This window comes from Phaenicophaeus curvirostris, chromosome 6 (genome assembly GCF_032191515.1).
Source record: "Phaenicophaeus curvirostris isolate KB17595 chromosome 6, BPBGC_Pcur_1.0, whole genome shotgun sequence".
Lineage (NCBI taxonomy): Eukaryota > Metazoa > Chordata > Aves > Cuculiformes > Cuculidae > Phaenicophaeus > Phaenicophaeus curvirostris.
This window is the reverse complement of record NC_091397.1, coordinates 17,879,763-17,899,959: the sequence shown is the minus strand read 5'-3', so window position 1 is coordinate 17,899,959 and position 20,197 is coordinate 17,879,763. Positions and strand designations below refer to the sequence as shown.

At 40.0% G+C, this 20,197-nt stretch overlaps 1 protein-coding gene across 11 annotated transcripts in view; it reads right to left on the bottom strand.

The window, feature by feature from the left end:
- Nucleotides 1-20,197, bottom strand: part of ABI1 (abl interactor 1) — a 75,221-nt gene that overhangs the window by 4,448 nt on the left and 50,576 nt on the right. The window contains exons 4-10 of one of the 11 annotated variants that reach the window (XM_069859495.1): nt 15,141-15,155; nt 14,315-14,415; nt 10,740-10,880; nt 8,443-8,543; nt 7,224-7,304; nt 5,483-5,659; nt 2,538-2,624 (exon numbers count right to left, since the gene is read on the bottom strand). In XM_069859495.1, coding sequence (XP_069715596.1) covers nt 2,538-2,624; nt 5,483-5,659; nt 7,224-7,304; nt 8,443-8,543; nt 10,740-10,880; nt 14,315-14,415; nt 15,141-15,155 — 703 coding nt within the window. The remainder of the gene's footprint in view (nt 1-2,537; nt 2,625-5,482; nt 5,660-7,223; nt 7,305-8,442; nt 8,544-10,739; nt 10,881-14,314; nt 14,416-15,140; nt 15,156-20,197) is intronic. The other 10 variants (XM_069859489.1, XM_069859488.1, XM_069859487.1 and 7 more) reach the window with 10 other exon arrangements.

The window sequence follows — 20,197 nt, the reverse complement described above, 5'->3', positions numbered from 1 at the left end:
CTTTGGCTGAGTGAATGCTACATCTTGCCCGTGTTACTGAATAGCTCCCACAGGCAGGCTTCATTAATCTACCACAGACACATGACAACACTGTTTATGAATGGATTGGTTTTGTGCAGTAGTTCTGGCATATCTTTCACAAAATGTATTTCTCCCCTTAACTTCTGTCTGCAGCCAGGAAAAAAAAAAGGTATTGAAACAACAATCCTTTGAGATCTTGAGAAATCCTTACCTTAAGAAATGCAAAAAGTTGTATTTATTCAACAATTAAGTTGCTTATTTGAAAAGAAGAAAAGGGGGAAGGAAATCCGAGTGTGAAAGTGCCAGCACATACCCTGAGATGCAGTGCAGAAACTGCATGCTTTATGAGAAACATTTAAAACAAACCAACTTCACATATAAATAAGGGGAGAAAACTGAACAGAAAATTAGACAACTGTCGCCCCATGGAAGAATCCCCCCCACCGCCTCTTGGATTTTAACCTAGACTTTTCCTGGTTCTGAACTTAAAACAGGCAGACTCTAGAACAGTGTTACTTTTCCCAGGGGAGGAAAAGAAAAACATACAGAAAACCACACTAAATGAGAAAGAATCAGTATTTACACAGCTCCAAATTCAGACACTTTCTCTTGTATGTGTTCGTATCCCTGTTCTTGAAGTGGGGACCAGCAGACTCCTTTAGAAAGGCCTGGGTGTGGCAGCACAACTATTTACATCCAATTAATTGTCCCTGGGCACTAGACACACTGGAAAACCTCTCTGAAGGAAATAACCCCAGTTCGGGCACAGGGCGCAGGAAAAAAGAACAGGCATTGAATAGTTTCTAAGTCCTCTGTCCTTGTCCTCTGAAAGAAGTCCACAGAGCAGAGGATGCTGCTTTCCAAAACCAAAGATCTTTACAATAAGGAAGACAAGCCTACCCACGACTCCCTAACTCCACTCCCCCATAGACTTCTTGCAGAAAACAAGGCAGATTGATATCTAACATATGATGCCAAAACTCAACAACAGCCTCTACAGCCAGTTCTGCTGAGCGTATGTGCAGGCTGTCACACGCACCCCTGCCTCCAAAATGAGGCGGCGGCAGCTCAAAGCCATACTCGTTACATGACTTTCAAGCCCAAGGGACTGTTTAAAGAAAGAAAATAAAAAGAACAATTCCTAGGACCAGATTTCAAGCTTCAGATACTTGTGCTGAAAATCTCATTCACAAGTCAGCCTGCATTTTGCTGTTGGCCACACAGCAAGTCTGTGCCTTTCACCTCCACTCTCCCAAGGGCTGTTCTGTCATCTCCAGGAGGACAGTACTTGGAACAATTCCGAAGCAGATGTCAATTCCATCAAGTTTATCTGCAAGCAAAGACATTCTGTAACCTTCATCTTCAGCAGGTTTACCTCTACTCTTTGAATTTTGGGAAGTTTTGTCAACACAATTTTGTGGCATGCTATTAACATTAACACAATTCTTACTATTTACCTAGCAGACACCAAAACACCTTCTTTCTGAAGGAGAACCAGAGAGATGCCTCCCATCTTTAGGGGAATGCTCAGAACACAACCACATCAAAGCTCTAAAGTAAAGCCGAAGAGCAGCACCAGTCAGACCTGGGGGCCCATGAATGTATGCGGCAGCCAGATAGCTACTGCACAGCAGCAGCCCCTAAGATCCTAGCAAACTTCGCTATGGCTCCCCAACACTTGAAAAAATGTTTTATACTTACTTCATGGACTACCTACATTGCATTCATTCTGTTGTTTACATAACTGCAACATACACCTACAGCAAAACTGTCCCCAGATCAGGAACACAACGTTACACCTGCACTAGTATTTGGGCCAAGAACACTCACCTGAAATGAATCAAGCAGTAATGGCAAAAGTAGCATTACCAGTATAAAACACCTTGCAGCACAGATCATAGCCAGGGCACATCTCTCTCACAAACCCAACAAGCAGAGCTATGCTGCAAGAAGCTCAGTAGGGAAATCTGGCTGGAGAACACACAGAAATGGAGAATGAAAGGCTGCTGAGAGGAGAAATACCTTACAAGATCCTTTGTAATGGCATTAGATCATAGGACTGCACATTTTCAATTGACTGCATGGCTTCCTGAAAACTACTACAGCATTAGAATCAATGGTTACGCAGTACGTATTTTGACAGTCTACAAAAGCCTTTCTAATAAAAACTAATCAATTATCCCTAGTGAAAAAGCCTCAGGCAGGATGATTCAACATGAAATTAGTAATTTTAATTAAGATACATTTCTATATTCACACCAAGCAGATGCCACATATTTCACACTGTATTTCTATAATAAATTTGCAGTTCAGGACTTAAATGGGTCAGTAATAATCATGCACGTGTTATAAAATATTGAAGAGTGTGCCCTTCAGCTCCAATAGCATATTGACACTAAAATGCAAGGTAGTATTAGCTTCTGGAAAAGGAAAAAAAATAGAGTCTGACTTGCCAGCCATGCATGCTAGAAGAAAGTAGGCTCTACCCTTTAACAGCTCAGCTTGTCCAGACTTACTGTTTTCCTGCACCCTGGCCACGAAGCCTGTGAGAGGTATCTGTGGAGTCAACTGAGGCATAGGGGGTGGGGGTGGAGCAATAGAAACTGGTAGCAACACACACAACGTATTTGGGAAAAGTCAAACAGACAAAGGAAAAAAAAAAAAGGAAACAAACAAAAGCAGCCGTCAGTAACAAGGACCACAAAACAAAGCATGTAAAGAACAACAGGAACACACACATGAAGAACCTTCTTCAAGCTTGAGTTTCCAACAAGGCTGAATTTGTAGTTAGCCAATCAAGGATCAACAAGCAAACTGTGCCCCCGTGCTCAGCTGAATAAAATGCCGAGTGCTGGCTGTGCCTCTGGAAGTTCACGGGGTGCACGTGTGAGGGGACTGGCTCTACTTCACTTGGGAAGCACACAAAACTGAGCTTTTTGTCTTGATGCCAAATACAGCTTACTCATATTTGGCAGTTATCTTTTATAAGCACGTTACTAGAAGTAGAGGTAATGTTTCACAGGATTCTGGATGCCTCCTCTAAGAGCAGAGTGCTACATCAAGTGCAGCAAAGCAGCACTGACACAAAGTGAAGACAACTAATTTACAAGGGAAACAATGCTGCAACTTCAATACTTAATATTCATACAAAGAGCACCTCCCATCATTATGTTCTACTGGGGCAGAGGGCACTGGGCTGGCTTACTACATTTTTGTTTAAAATAGAAAAAGGGACCTTGTTGCTCGTTGGTAGGAAAACCCAGTGGGTTTAGAGCAGAACTAAGCTTTATTTTACATTAAGTCTTCTGTGGTTAAAGGGTACTCAGCAACCTAAGAGGCTGGCAAAGGCTTCAACAACTACAACTGGCTACATCAGCACACAGAGCTTCTTAGAAGCACCTGCAAGCTTATTGTCTCTGAAACATGTACCTATTTGGTAAGTAATGAGATAGGAGACACGGCACCAGTACTCAGAGCTGGGGTGACAGCTGAGATGTTCAACTTTTCCCTCTGCAGGTAGGAAAGTAGCACAGTAGCACTTGGGCATGCCATTCAAAGTATCAGCTTCTGGCAGGACATTTCCTCATAAAGTGGGGGGAAAGAAGTCAGAAAAAAAAAAGGAAAAAACCCAACAAAACATCAAGTCATTTGTTTACCCCGTGCCCCTTCTCAGTAGAATTTCTCTTGCACAGAAGCAGAGAAATTCTTGTAAAGGTATTCATTCAGCAGGGTAATCCAGTTGGAACCAAATTTGAAAGAGGTTCTGTACTTCCAAGTAAGCAACGGTTTTAAATAAAGCATAACTAAGATTAATGTTTGATGAATAAAAATGGACCATTTAGTTCATTACAAAACCAATAATCAAATAAACTGTATGGAAGAACTGATCAATAAAAAAGGGGGAACAAACAGGTTTCTCACAAAATTGAGGTAAACATCTGAGAAAAAACAGAGTATTTGTTAGCATGAAAAGTAAAACCTCAAGGAAACATGGGACCTGGATTTAATCAAGACAGTCAAGACAGTAGCATTACAAAATAATAATAAGAAAAAAAATCAACAGTTAAATAAACATAACAGTTTAAGGTAGAAAAACACACCCATCAAAATACTGTTTAAAAAATGTCAACAATCAGTATTTTGAAAACACCAGAAAGGCTAGATTAAGGAACAACACCTGCATTTGAGCAAAAAATTGCTTTGGAAAAATATCAATGTTCAGAAACAGTGGTATGCACAGCATTTATGACAACTGAACTGTTTCTAGAAGTAAAACCCTGTTTATTCAACAGAACACAACTGTTGAAACAGGAAGGAGTTTCTGTTGTATGGTGCATTAATCTGGATGAACAAGAGTGCAGAGGAAAATGAAGGGCAGTAAGGGTGAGAGAGAGTGGGAGGAAAATCAAGATCGGGAAAAAAAAAGATAGGAACTATGTCTGCATATAAAAATGCTTTCTGATAAATACAATACTTCTAAACCACTAAGAAAACTCTTCACCTCAGCATCTGAAGCACTTTATGTACATTCTCTCCTTAAGAGTAAGTACACAGCAGAAAACGCTGGTCCAAAGCAGTCTTCAGCCCAAACATTAACATTTCATTTTAAAAGAAATATAACTCTGAAGTTTAAAGAGTTGGCACACTGAAGAACACCACCAGAAACTATTACAGAACTACATACAACTCCTCTAACGTGTATCTTGCCAAAATTTAAGGCAACAGGAAGGAAGAAGTTTCCTGATAGAAACAGCGTAGTGATCTACACTCAGGTAGATCCTTATTTTGCAGATCTTTCTGCAGTGAACTTCGTTTGCCCTGTGGGTTGGTAGGCAGGATGCTGCTGACTAAAACCCGTTCACTTGCCCATGGTATCCATCCCTTCCCTCATTTGTCTCCATCTATACTACTACAGGTTTGGAAGCACAGAGGAGTTTACTACAATGGGAGAGGCTGAGCCGTTAACAGTCAAGCTTAAAACCAAGAACAAAGGAGAAACTTGGAATCAGGAAAGGACTTAGAAAAGAAACAGAGAAGAACTGTGTAATGGGAAAAGTTTGTTACATGAGCGCTGTGCTCTGACAGTACTCTCTTGCCACCATCCCACTAGTGAAGGGACTGTACTACACTCATGTTAGGTCTCCTGCAAAAAAAATCTGGGTTTAGTTTATGTTCTCCAAGCACACTTGAAATGCTAAGTATTATGTGCCTATAATTAGATAGGCAATAATTTCTTGTCATGAGTAACAGCAAATAAGTCAGAAGGGGAAACAGCATAATTGCATATAGTACAATCACTGTACAACTTCTATATGTTTTTTCTTGTTTTGTTTTTCTTTCTGTTTTAGGAAAGAAAGCAGTAATCTGACTGATGCTCTTCATAAATGAATTAAAATGCCGTGCATGCTTTTACAACCATTTTGCTCAAAACAGTTTGTGATTTCAGAGCTCAGAAGCTTACTTGAATTTTGAGAATAAAGAGGCCCGCCATTAACATGAGGTTGAGCAGAAAATGGGGCAGTCACAGAAGGATTCCGTCTGTATCCACCAGAAGATGCTGAAGAAGTGGTAGAGTTGTGTCGCGAGATTTGCCTGGTCATTGTGCCATACTGGGAACCAGGAGCTGAACCCGGAGCAGCTGAAAAGCATTAGCCAGAGGAACCAAGGAGAAGACTTAAGCAGAGCATTACTTGGGACAGAATGCAGAAAATAGAAAAAAAGCCCAGAACATGGGAAATACTTGATTACAGGTCTCCAATACTTTAAAGGCAGTAACAGGAACAGAAAACAAACGCCCCTGTTATAATCAATAATGAGAAAAAACACACAAGACATAAACCAACGCTCATATAAAGGGCATGTGATAAATACTTTAGAACTACTTCGAGAGACTGGGTTGGACTGGAAAACTCAATCAGCTTCCAACTCCTAAGCATACCTTATTCTACATGCAATACCTTTTGATAAAAAGCAGAGAAAAAAAATCCACTTTCTGCTCAAGGCAAATGTTTTCCACTGTGAACCAGAACTTATCTCCAGCATAATATAAAAAGATGTCTAACACAACAGTGAAACAGATGTCATGAGCTTCTGACACTTGATACATTTACCAATCACATTTGTTATTTATATGTATATTTATATCTTTTAATATATTCCTTTTATACTGAAGGAATTTGCACTAACAAATCAGAACCACTGATGCCAGCTGAAAGACACGTCACTCATTCCTCAGGATGAACACCCATTCTTACCTTCCGCATGCTTGCTGCACAAACTCCAAGGTTAATAAAATAATTTAAGTTCTCTTTTGGATTAAACTTCAACAGGCAGAGAAAAGAATCACACCTTGCAAACTAACGAATCTCACACATTGATGTCACATGTATCAATGCAATTTTTAAATGTAAAAATTGTTTCGCAATAAAAGGTTTTGTGCTTTTATATACATATCTATAGATCTTATATAAATATATGCAAAAAGGCACACAATGTGTGATCAGAAGTTTGCAGTCCCGTAATGGTACCCAAAGTTACTTTCGCTTAACACTTCAGTAAAGGAAAGTGCAAAGGTTATGTGGGTCAAAGCCTCCAAAGCTAGTTTCATAACACAATCGAAGAATTTTGTCATCAGTCTGTGACTCAAAAGGGTGGGCTATTTTTTCCTACTGCTTTTAAATCCCATCCTAACAGCTATATGTAATGCTTGAAGCAAGTTTTCTAAAACTGTTCTTCCTCAAGTCTTCCAGTTTGCCACCTGTCTGCAGCATTACAGAATCTATCCCCAGCCACTGTGACAGACACTTCTCCTTCTCAGTCCCTTATGGGATAGAATACAAACACTGTTTCAGCTGCAGGAGTGATACAGCAGAATATCAATATTCAAGCTGATTTTGAGTTCTTACATATCAGACTAAATAGATCTTAGTTTTATTGAGAAGACATTTCAAGCAACTGGCAGCCTTTCCCCCATACCTTGTGCATTTACCTCCAGAGGCTTTAACCACAGGAAATTAGTGGAGATTAGATTTGTGTAAAAAACAAACAAACAACAACCAAAAAAAATCCCAGAACTGATTTTTATATTAAAATCACGCAGACCCCACTACAGAAGAAAAACCACCCTCACTAAATCAATTAGGGATGATTATTGATTACGCAGTATATGACTGCAATCACTGCAGCATTGACACAAGTCTCACCTATCAGACTGCCCATCGGGAGAGGTGGTGGCAATGGTGGTGCTGGCGGGGCTCCAAGAGGAGGAGGAACAGAAATGTGTGCTAATAAAATAGTTTATATTCCCAATTAGGTCATATATTTAAAAAAAAAAACCCAAAAAAACCCATGGGCACTTGATAGGCTCTCAAGTACTACAGAAATTCAACTTTGATCAAACAATACAAACTCAGGACCTAATCCTACACAGGGTTGTGTACCTGCAGATCTTTATTCCCATTGATTTTTATGGGATGCCAGACGATAGTAAGATTTCATGCCTATCTGTACCACTACAGGATCAGAAACACTGGGGAAAGGAAAGCCTACTTGTGCATAGGAAAGTTAAGACTTGTCATCTGAGGAAGAGAGATTTAAGAGGTGCAATAGCAAAGTCACATTACAACAAAACTGCACTGTTTTCTTCTGCAAATTAGCTTTATGTGCTCACAAAATATACAGATAGTAAACAAGTGACTGAGTTGGGTTATTATCAAGATAATAATCCTGCTAGCTTACAATAAAGAATTATCCTACACATTCTCACCATTCATCACTCTAAAAGACAAGGGAGTGTGCTTTTGATATTGAGATCCCACTCGGTTCTCTTTCATTGCTGTGCCGTCTTACACACACACTAGTTCTGCTTCTCCCAACAACCTCCACCATAGCTTAGCAACTTCAGACTGTAATTGCAGCATAAATAACACTGGGTCGATAAGCCTGAATTCTACAACAAGTAGTGGTTTTGTGGGTCATCTTCAGCGTTTTATCTGAAGTAAAGACTTCTATTTAACTAAAAAAAGAATATGTACATACCATCACTGCCAGACAGTAAAGTTAGCAGGCTATTTCAGAAGACAACATTTCCCACCAAACATGTACCATGGCTGCTGCTGCTTCTCAGGGCATCCAGAAATGCCAAATTGTAGACAAACATTTAAAAATATACTTAAACTTTAAAAAGGTATACACCTCTCTCCTTCTATCCCCTCCCCACCTCAATTACCTTTAAAAAAACCCCTCCAAAACAGCAACAAAGGGTCTGCTATTCTAAGCGATTGTTCTGCAATTTCAGAGATTTCCTGACTAGCACTGTGCTTCAGGACAGTTTCTACCCCATTGTATTTAGTCAAATTCTCTCTACAAACACAAGCAACTGACATTACAGCCTTGAGTTAACATAGGAAGATTCCCACCTACCTGGTCCAATGGTTGGCGGTGAAGGTGTAGGCACGGCAATGGGAATGCCAATACTGCTGCTTCCACTATTCTCTCGACTGCCACTTCCTCCACTACTACCACTGTAAAAGAAAATCACAAATAATAGCACAGCTTCTCCTCAAAGGCCTACTACAGTCACACTTCTTGTGTGAGCTCTGCTAGTCTAACTCAATTAGAGAATGTTGAAAAGTCCCCTATAAGATGCCTCTGTCTCCACCTACAACTAATCAAGTCTGGATGCGTAACACTCCTAATAAATGGAATTAGCTAAGCTGGTAAACGTCACTATGCATGAAATGTATAATTAAATGCTTTAAAAAATAAAAAGGTAAGCAACTATACCAGTCCTAGGTAATGGAGTTACAACTGCAGGAATAGTTCAGCGGCCTTTTAATAACTGAAAGTAGTAAGCTGGAGATGGAAGAGTTCATGCCTAAACTACTAATGCCTAAACTAAACTAATTATTTAAGATTATTTTTGCTGTCAGATGAAGGAACATTTCCTCTACTCAGAACAGAAATTTAGAATGAGAATGAGCCATGACAAGCCAATGAGGGAGGTGTGGATAACATTTGTATATCTAACACCCCCCATCCCCGACATGCATACACTTTTTGTGTATAAGTACTTGGTTTCTAAAGGTAGCCTGAGAGGTAACAGTACAGCCAGGTCACAATTTGTCTGAATATCTTTATACGATATACAAATTAGAGGCCAGCAATACAGATTTTTGCAGAACATACTTCCAATGAACTACTGGATAATATTTCTACACGTGCTTTTGGAGGCCATAATGCTTCTTTTCATTTAGGGAGATGAAAAAGAATCAAGATTCAGGCAGAATCTGTCCTTATTCTTATCTAAGAGCACCCCTTAGGCCAAGGTTTGAATTTACATTAATTAAATGAACAATATAAAGGGAACTAAGTAGTCAAGATGTTTCGAAGCCAAAACACCACTTTAACCCATCCATGTTAATTAAAGAGTACTCAGTGATGTTATAGTTTATTTACCAGTCCTAGGTGGCTACAAATCAGTGCTGTCAAGAGTCTAGCACAAATCATTCAAACAGATCTTAAGAAAATAACACTGTTACAAAAAAGAAAATCAGTGATCTGAAATGGAAGCCAAGATAATTCCTTCAAAATTAGTGTTCTGTCTGCTGAAGACCTTGATCTGGTCACCATGGTTGCGGCTGAATTTCTACCTGCAGTCTACATAAAAGAAGAGCTTGTGAGACGAGAGCAGCTAGCTAAGCAGATTAACAAGATCTTTGCTGCAGCCAGGTTTAAGAAGTTATTTCATTCCAACAACATTTCATGATCAACTGTGTCCAAAATACTCTCACAACCTCCATCAGGGACCTACTATGTTTCAGTCCCTACTGGGGGCTTAACAAAGAAAAAAAATATAAGAAAGAAACTCGCTAAAAACATTTTACTTCCAACTATATTGAATTCTTTTGTCTGTTTTTCCCCTGCAGTTTGAAGCCTACAATAGGCTTCCCTATTCCCCTGCAGTTTGAAGCCTTCAAACTGAAAATAAACCTGAACTCACTCAAGAGGCTCAAGATCTAGCCTTACAATTTGAGAAAAAAAAATACATTAAAAAAAGCAAAGTACACTCAGAATACCCTTCTCATCCAAAACACACACTACTTCCTCATCAAAGCCTTTACTCGTGGGGAAACAACTGGCTGATGCTAATACCTGCTCTGTGAATAGGTTTTGTTTTCTACTTCTATCATGCTAGTGCTGATTATAAGCATTAAGTTTTAGCCAAAAGAAAGCAATCAGCTCTTTCAAACTACCTTCATCACAGTGTTCTTAATCAACAGAAACTTCCTTTTGCAATTAGTGGTCTTAAATACAAAAAAAAAAGCCTTAAGTGTATCTTGGGCTGAGGTTAATAATGCAGCTTTCAACCCAACAGGACCCATCACTACCCTGCCTAGCAACTGCATAAATTTTGAAGTTTTGCTTATTCCTGGGAAACAAATAACACAGAACAAAATAAATTGATTATATAGAACAAGTCCTGTGGTCACAAGAGTAAGTTGCTTGATTCAATGAGACTTCTATGGAATATGAAGACACTTCAGTGTGTTAGAGAAGTCAACAATACAGTAAATTCTGTTAATGCAGAGTGGTAGAATAACTCATCTTTTGCCTTTCAACAAAAAAGCCAACATACACAAAGCTTCAAAGGTTTTCTGTGACTTCAGTAAGCAGCAGCATGCCAGACAGGAAAGAGTTACACTGAGAAAATGCTTTACCTGTGTGTTCTTGGTCTCTGGTTCAAGGAGGCTGTCCTTCCAGGACTGTGCTGACTGCCCAGTCTGGCAGGACTGGTCATGTAATCATTGGGGACTGTTGGCGGCTTGACTGGCTCCAGGGTTTTGTAAGGAGTATTTCGCCTGCTCAAGGGGAAAAAAGAGATTTGAAGATATTTAAAGATAAAGGACTAGAATATCAAAATGATAAATGAACAAAGTAGTGAAGTCATTTGTTTTCTTAAGTTTTCATGAGAGACCACTGTGCAGTGACCCACATTACAGTACAGTAAATTCCACCACATGGGGTACACAGGTCACATTCAACTCTCTAAAGTGCTCTTATATAGACAGAGCCATGCAAGTCAGCCTACAGCACACGAACTGATTAAAAAAGCCTAAACTAAATTTATTTACTATCCAAAGTATATTGTTTGAACCATGTAATATAAAATAGCTATCTCTGCATAATATTCTGGGTTACCTTTCAGTACACTGCACCTGCCAAACCCTTCTACTGCAACAGTTTCTCTGTTTCCCCTTTCCCTTTCCCTCCAAACACCTTCCAGAAGCATTCTTGACTAAAGGTATTCAACTAAAAAACAGGAGGTAAGGCTGAAAGATTCACAGAACAGGTCACATTTGCAATTGCCAGCACTCTTCCCAGTAGCATTGTTTCACACAGTAATCAAGCAATCTCAGATCACTTAGGCAGATCTTAGAAGTGCTCCACAGATGAGCTTTGTTGTCTCCATTTTGCAGAGCAAGAAGAAGCCCAGAGAATTCCAATGTCACCTAGCAGACTGCATCAAGTCAGAAATATTACACAGTTGTTTCGAGATCCATTAACTAGACCCATTACTGCCTTAAGAACAGTGCATTTATTGTACTGAATTGCAGAGCTCTTCAGTTCTCATCAGTAACTAGGAGACTCCTTGCAAGACATGGAATTTGGCAACACATCAGCTACGCAAAATCAAAAATACCAAACTACTGACATTTAATCATTTGTTCAGTTACTGGTTATAGCTGAGTTGGTAAGTTATACAGCTTCTTGGTACTTTAAGAAACTTATTGACTTCCTTTTTACAATATGGAATGTAACAGCACTAAATTTTCACTATAAATTTTTAATAATAAAACCTCTAAGAGAGGAGTGCAAATAACGTAACTGTTTGCATTCACTGTGGTGTTTGTAAATTAGTTTGTCAATAAAAAGAACTGCAGATTATTTAAATATGCAGACTGCCACCACCTATAGATCTGCCAAATGAGATCAGCTGTGGGGAAAAATAAAGAAACTCTGTATTCCAGTTGTAAGAGATACAGCCCTAACCAAATAAAGTTTTAAGCAGGGAAGACTTTAAATGTGATTCCAACAGATACAACCTTGACAACTAATGTTTTAGAGTGTTCTGTCTTGGAATGCACTGGCAATAGGAACTACTGCTCAGCTCTGCAGTACTATTTATTTTGCCTGTACAATTTAAAAATATTGTCAAAAGTAAACGCTCGCTACATCCTCAGGTTCAGCCATGCCTCGGTTTCTTCTTTGTTCTTCGCAGCTTCATTGAAGAACTTAAACTCCCAAGCACTAGAGAAGTCAAAACCAATTTCCTTCCATCATTTAAGTCAGATTCTTCCCTTAGCTTTTCTGCCAGCCTTGCACAGCGGAGAAAAACACTGCTCAGGGCTTCCCACCTCACTGTTCCCCAGTGCCTCAATGTGGTACTGATGCCTGTTGCTAACATGAAATACAAAGCTTTGCTCTGCCCCAGGACCCGCAAGGAACAACTACCACTACTCTCTCCATCCAGCTCCAGCAATTTATCTCTCCTCCTGCAGTACTTCCAACCCACATATCCAAGGTTTTCCAGTCTCTCCCTGGTCTGGTGAAGACACCACTGCTTCCTGCAGTCCCTTTACCTTCTCAGCCTGAGCAATTCCTGTGTAGGACTCCCTCTTCACCATATTCCTTTGGATAGTCCTGCCTTGGAGGGACAAACGGCACAATGGACAGCTCGTACTTAAAGGCCTGTGTTGCACACCAAGCTTATTCTGATTTTACACACATATCTTGGTTTCTGGATCAAAGGGAGAAAAGTAGCATCCTTGCGGTTGCTAGATATTTTTCCTGCATACATTAGGGAAACAGTCATGCCTATGATATTTCATGCTTTGGCAGAACACGGCTACTCCAGACAAGAGCTGTACTTCCTGAACCAGAAGGGCAGATACGTATCGCTGTTAGAAACCCACATTATTCCTCCCCCTCAGCCAACTGCTGCCTCTTGACAAGCTCATCTGGAAATGACGTTCAGCTGATTAATCCTTATCAGGCATCAGCTAAGGCAATTGAACAGCTCTGATCCATTCAGGGGGAAGCATCAGAGAGAGGTGGCTCACCAGCACATCAACACTGTTGTTTCACTACCAAATGTCCAAGAGGACATGAAAGCACATCCAGCTTCCCAGGGCTGATAAACAACTCTTTCTCAGCTGGGATAAGAGAGACAATTAGAATACTGATTGCATGCCCTTGAGCAATGGGAATTTTCACAAAACATGCTGAGGAAATCTCTAGGGTAATTTCTCTGCAGAATGCACAACCAACTGCAATCGTGAAGCAGCAAAGCATCAAATCAGGATTAAAAATCACTAAGTCTTTGACAAAGGGAGTTGCTGTTTCTAATTTCCCTTGATCATTGTTGTTGATCCCCATCCTGTTCCATGTCATCAATACTCAATTTTTCCAGCTCCCCACCTCTCCCAGACAACATACCTGAAGCCAACACAACCATGCCAGGCAGCTTTACAGTGCCTCTGTCCCCCATAGCACAAAGGAAAGACTGAGAGTGACAAATAGGCAGAAAGTCTAGTTTAAGATGGCTTTTGGAAGATGTTGCTACACAGCTGGACACACAAACCCACAAGACACATGCTCTGAGCTTCTCAAGTATTAATGTTTTGGACCCTAGCAATAACTACCCACTGGTACACCAAGATAAGCAGCTTTCACTCCCTACAGCAGTAAAACAGATGCTACAGCAGGAAACTCTGGTCACACTGGGACTATGGAATAGCAAAATCCTTCCTTATTTAACTATAAAAATAAAAATGCACAAGACTGCGAGAATCAATGTTGCCAATGTGTTCACAATGCCAAGAATTTTGCTTAGATAACGCAACAAATATGGCACCAACATCCACTTCATACCTGTCATAATATTGAGAAATGAGTAGACAAAAACAATTCTTTCCCCCACCGAAGTTAAAACCTTATTGATATTCTTTCGTGTCACTAAGGATTTCTCTCCATAAAACAGGAATAATAATAACCTCCTCATTTACCCATATCTATAATAAATCCTTCCCCATGAAAAAATATTATTTCTAAAGGTCATAGAGAAAATAAGAGTCAGCACAGCTGAATGGGTTTATACAAAAAAAGTAATTGTGGGGTTTTTTTTGCTAAAGGCAATCAGAATTGCCACCTATCCACATATTTAAGAAACACCAACACTAGCACAATTAAAACTGTCTATTATGCAGGCAGGACCAAGCAGTCTCATTCTTACCCCAGAGTTCCCCGGCCTGACATGGGAGGACTTGGTGGTTTTTGTGTAGGCGGATTTGTTCTTGACAAGGTGCCAGTTCTTGCAGGCTGGTTATTTCCATGCTGAAATAAGGCAAAACAGCATTTTATTTTTATAGCAGAGCAGCTCTATTATTGACAGCTTTTTTTTTTTTAAAGTGTAAGAATATGAAGTGAGAATTCCCAGACAGCTGTCAAACAGCATGTTTTCAGCTACATACAAGACAGACACCAGTAAATAAAAAAAATCTAAATAGAAGCTTAATGTTATTTTTGCTATTAATTTACAACAGACATCAGAAAGGTAAGCGATTGACAGGTTCATGCACAAATCTCTCATATCCTTGTTTCTTTAAAGGGAAGACACATTTGTGTTCATCTTCGTTCGGGTGTTCATAATTGAAATCAAACTTTAGCACTGACAGTACAATACAGTCAGCATGGGCCCAGAATTTCTCAATTTGCCCCTGCTATTTGACTAGCAGAGTCAGTCAGGTTTGTCTGGGAAGTCTCCTGCAAAACATGTAAGTGAAAGGAATCAAGGCATCTACTGAATTCAGAGCAAAGCACTACATGTGTTAGAGAAATTAATGTCTCTATGTATAAATGCAGATGTCAATGTATCACAGATATATTGACACGCACTATATGCTGTAAATAAAAAAGTCAAGTATAGCATGTTTAATCTATATATCCTATGGAAAGCAGAAGAGAGATAAGAGAGTGCTAGTTTTCAGTTTTAATGGCTCTGCAGCCTCTACTATCAGTCACATGAGGCACTGTGTCAAAGGAGAAATAACACTTCTTACCTTGGCTTTTAGCCACTTAACGTTGGCAAAAAAAAGGGGGAAAAAGGCAGAAATTAATGGCAGATCCATCACAACTGACAGGACAGGTTAAGCTACAGATAATTACATTTTAAAAAAAAATCATTTGCGCCTACTGATAACTAGCTGCATTGCAGTACACTCATAGGGAATTTACTGGCTCCCTTAGTCACTGTAAGTTCTGTGTCTGACTACATGACCACAAGAAAAGCACTTGTGTGAAAACTGAGTTTAGCTAAGCTTTCTCAGACTTTTTTGCCAGGCTCCTCCTGGGCAGTAAAGGGTTGAAAAGCCCTTCGCTGACCACTTAAGTCCAAACCCAAACCAATGCAATTTCAATGGCAATGAGCACTTAAGAGTGTTCACAAAACCACGGTTTCAGCTGTAAGGCACAGAATGGACTTGCCTGTTTTGACACTTAACCTTCATGTAGTGTGAAGAAATCTTAGCTGCAGCATTGAATGGTAAATAAAAAAAAAAGGGAGTTCTCAAACAGGATGAGCAGCAGTGCCTTTCATCTTGGGTTTATTGATTGAAATTTGATTTGAGCCAGCACAGCGCTGGCTGCTCACAACTGTGTTGGCAGCGCTCTAATGATTGTTATTCTGAAATTTTAGCTCTTATAATCAAGTCATTATATGACTCCACTATATCATTTTACAGCCTTCAGAATTGCTGAGGGAAAAAAGATATGAAAACTTGTCCTCAGAAGTAAAATCAATGTAAAATTTTAAATAAATTCAAGCTGAGTTCTCTGATTTTATTCAGGGGGAGGACTCGTGCTTCTGAATGGAGGAAATGTTTAGTTTCACCAATTTGGAAAAAAAAACCAAACAAGAAAACACAAAACCCAAAAGACAAAATAATCCCAATGCTTTCTTTGAGGTTCTTTGGAAATAAACTGTCACTTCCAGAAGGAGCCCCCGCATACACAGCTTTTCAAACTATGTTTTGTACCTTCTCTCCTCCTCCTCCAAGAAACACAGACCAGTTTAAAGGCATCCACGAACTCAGAAAAAAATAATTAAAACATGTCATACAGCAACATGCGAGATTTCTGACAGGGTCTAAACCCACTACCCTTAAGTTATTCCTATTACAGGAAGAAAAATGCAAAACCCACTCCAAAATTCAAATTAAAAAGTTGAGCTGTGGTAAGTAAATTTGAAGGTCATTCCATTCACTCCTAGTCTGGGCAGAGGTTCACTAGCAGAGTGGCAGAATTCAGGCATTTAAACCATTTCTGACCCCATGTACTCATTTCATGGACAGACACGAAGGCTCAGTTTCCAGGATGCCAGAGCAATCTCCCAAGTATTATATTTTTGAAACAAGCATTTAGCAATGAAATTTGCTTTCCACTCTCACAGGAATATGTGACCCTTCCCCTTACTTCCCCAGTTGCCAGGAGCAATGGTATAATACAAGGAATTTCTTAGAAGAGAGCAAAATGTGAAAATCCTGGTCTGGTCCTTCCCCAGCAGCCACAGAAACCTTTTAAAGGCTTAAAAGGAAAGTTAGCACGGTTTCTTCCTCAACCTCTACTGCTAAATTTGTCTGCCTCAAAAATATAAAACCAAAAAGAGAGGTCTTTCCTTCCCTTATGCAGTGTCACTCAGAACTCAGTGAGTCTTTCCACCTCCTCCTTCATCACTGCCAGATTCTGCCCCCGCTGTAGCGACAATATGGATATCAACATCTAGCAATGATTAAAGAATCTTCATCTCATTTCAAACCTTTCTAATGTAAGAACTGTTTAACATACTAAACGTATCTCTCAAGTCCAATGGCTCTTGACCTTTATTCTTAACTCTACCCCTACATCAGGTGAGCTTTTGCTATCAGTTAAACAACACACACACACACATGCACATGCACTTCTTTATTGTGCAGAATTAATAACTGTTGTCACACTGCCTTCTATAAGTACAAAGCTCTGTCTGTTTCCTCTCAATATAAACAAGAGTCATATGTGCAGAAAAACATAGAAGAAAGGAACACAAAGGGAACAGGGATTTTTATGGGAGAGGAACCCCTGATCCAAGAGATGGAAGTAAGGGAGGAAAACAAATGAATCGAAGCAAGATGAACCATATGGCTATTTAATCATGGTTAATAAGCTAATTAATTAGGGTGAGATATTTTCTTGTATTTATTAGCTGAGTTTATAAGGTCAATCTTGCTGCAGTTCTTGGTCTGAAAACCAACTGTAGTGCTTTCTAAGCAATTACAAAAATTGCTTGGAATTGCAAGCAGTTTAGGCAGCAAGGCTAGACTCATTACAATTTTAAGAAAAGTGGGGAAAAAAAGGCAGCAGAAAACCAAAAGGAAAAGCAGGTATATGTTTAATGTAGATTCAATCATCTCTCTACAAAATGCCTCGAGGCCAGCCAGCCAGTTGGCAGAACATGGCAATCATGAACTGCCTGATCAGTACTGAGAAGGTCAAAGTTGGGAAAGAAGGAAAAACAGGGCAAGAGGTAAAGAAGAAATAGCATGCCTAAGGTTCACTGGGAAGAAACATTTCTGAGAGTGATCTTCTAAAGTAAGAGACAGGAGGTGCAAAAGGAAAAGAGCTTAGTCCAATGAACAGCAACATTGAGCACTGCCACAGAAGCTTCTCCTCCCGCTAGCTGAATTGCTGGATACAAAGGGGACAGTTTTCAGTCAGGTATCTGGATACATAGGGGACAGTTTTCAGTCAGATATCAGCATCCTGGATGACGAACACATCAGAATAAAACCCATATGTAGGCTTCCTGAGGATGCATCACAAGCATCGTAGTGCTGAGGCACAGAACTAGACAGATCAGGTTGCTCCTCCCCCTCAAAAAACCCAGCATGGTCTGCAGCAGTGTTGGTTCATGTTTCTTGAAAGCATCATAGCAGACAGATGTTTTAAAGAAGCAAGCAAAACAGTTTTGCCTTTCCAGGGAAAACCCACAAAGCATGTGGCAGTCCTGGATAAAGTTTTAAAGGCTGTCACAAAATTAATAGAAAGAACCTATAGTCCAAGGTTCAAGAAATGAGCCAACCTCGCGGCACTTCCAAAATATCACAGCTAGGGCAGTGGCACACCTGTGGGGTTTTTACAGTGTGGGAGAGCAGACTGGCCAAGGACTGAGAGCCAACAGTGGCCTGAAAAGGAGTAACGCAATTAAGGCAACGGACAAACAAGGTGTTTGCAACAACCATGCAAGGCATTTACTGAAGCCAAAAGTGAGGCTGCTTCTGTAACTGATGCCAGCAATTCAGAGCACTTGGACTGAGAATTTTAGCTGTGGGTTTGGACAGGACAAGCAATGTTTTGGGACAGTTGAACACTGACTGTAAGTTCCAAGTAAAAGGCTTACTTGTTTAAGGCAATTATTTTGGTAATTCCACCATGCTTAGTTCTGGTCATCTGAACAGTACAAAAGTACCTGTCGACAAAGGCAGTACCTGAGGCCAAGAGGACATGACCAAGAATAGCATGAAAGGGTAAGCCACGAGGTAATCAGAACTATGCACTGATAGTCAAACAATGTCCAGACATTTAAGGGACTCTGCTGACTGGTCCCAGGAGACAGCCACCTAAGTAACTGTTTTTAACAGTTTCCATGCCAAGTAACAAGTCATGGGGGAACATGAGTCATGATGCAGGGAATCGGAAAGCTATTACTTGAGTTATACACTGTGTTTGGAAAACTAGGGCTAGGGACATGGAACACAACTCATTTATGTGAGCAAATATGTATAAGCTCAGAAATACAGAAGAAATACAAAAAGCCACTTGCACTCAGGAGCAAAATCCTCATCACACCAACAACCTTCAAGTTCCTCCTGCACATTTCAACTATGAAGTCTCCCATTTCAGACTGCAGGAACTTCAAATCTCTACCCAGGATGGTTGTACTTCCCCTGCCGTTTGTCACTCTCTATTTCTCCAGCTCCTGAATCTAAAGAGACAATTTCAGTCTACATCCTGCCATACCTAAGATAATTGAAAGCTGTCATTAAATGCTTTCAATATAAATACTGATCAGTGGAAACGAGTCTTAAAAACTGTGCCAATCTCACCTGCATTAATAGTAAACGTCTGGCAAACTCACAGCTTCAATATGTACACTCTGTAAGGCAATACGCGTCCTTAAATCCTTACCTTTGGCCAGTAATTACAGTCATCAATAGCAATAGAAAAAAAAACCATGACTGCTCTCGATGACTCTTCAGTCATCCTCCCTTTTTACTTAAAAAGGTCTTTCCTCCATTAGGCAAGGGAGAATTACCTGAGATATCCCTACAGAAATGCAGCTGGCCTAAGACCTTCTCAAGTGCTATTATGCATCTGCAGCTAGACAATTTAATTGTCCCATACGCGTCCTCATAGATTTTTTGCACAGCATTGGCTCTTGTCATCGGTGGAGCAGTTCTGGAGCACCACAAGTTAACACAGTGAAAGCAGGAAAAGCAGCTGGTAGGGTACTTGCACATGAAGGTCTGGAATGCCAGAGGAAACGACATGGTAAAGCACCAAGTCTAAGCCATGGTTTCCTTAGGGAAATAAAGACATGGACTCAGGGAGAAAGCGTAACCAAAGATGTTTTCCGAAAGGCAGACTGTACGTGGGTGTCAGCGCTCAGGGTAACACATTTCTGCCACTAGCTCTATGCAATTTTAAAGCAATCACTCCTGTGTCTCAATTTCCTCATCAGAATGGGTCAGAAGCCTTTTTTTCTCTTGTTTCATTTTCATATAGCCTATTGTAAGGCAGAGTATTTTGACAAAAATTAGGTTCCACATCAATATTTCTTTCAAAATGGAAAAGGAATAGGCAAATGTCTCTTCAGTGAAATTTTATCTTTATCTTTTGACTATATCTTCTCCCAGTATTATTTGCAACCCAGTCTTCAGTTAACAGTAACCAGACGTAGGTAGTCAGTATTGACCTTTAAATGCTTTTACATATTAAACTGCTACTAACATACAAAAACTCGCTTGTGGATGACGAACAAACAATACTGCTCCCTCTGCACTCAGTAGTCCTGTTCAGAGAAGGA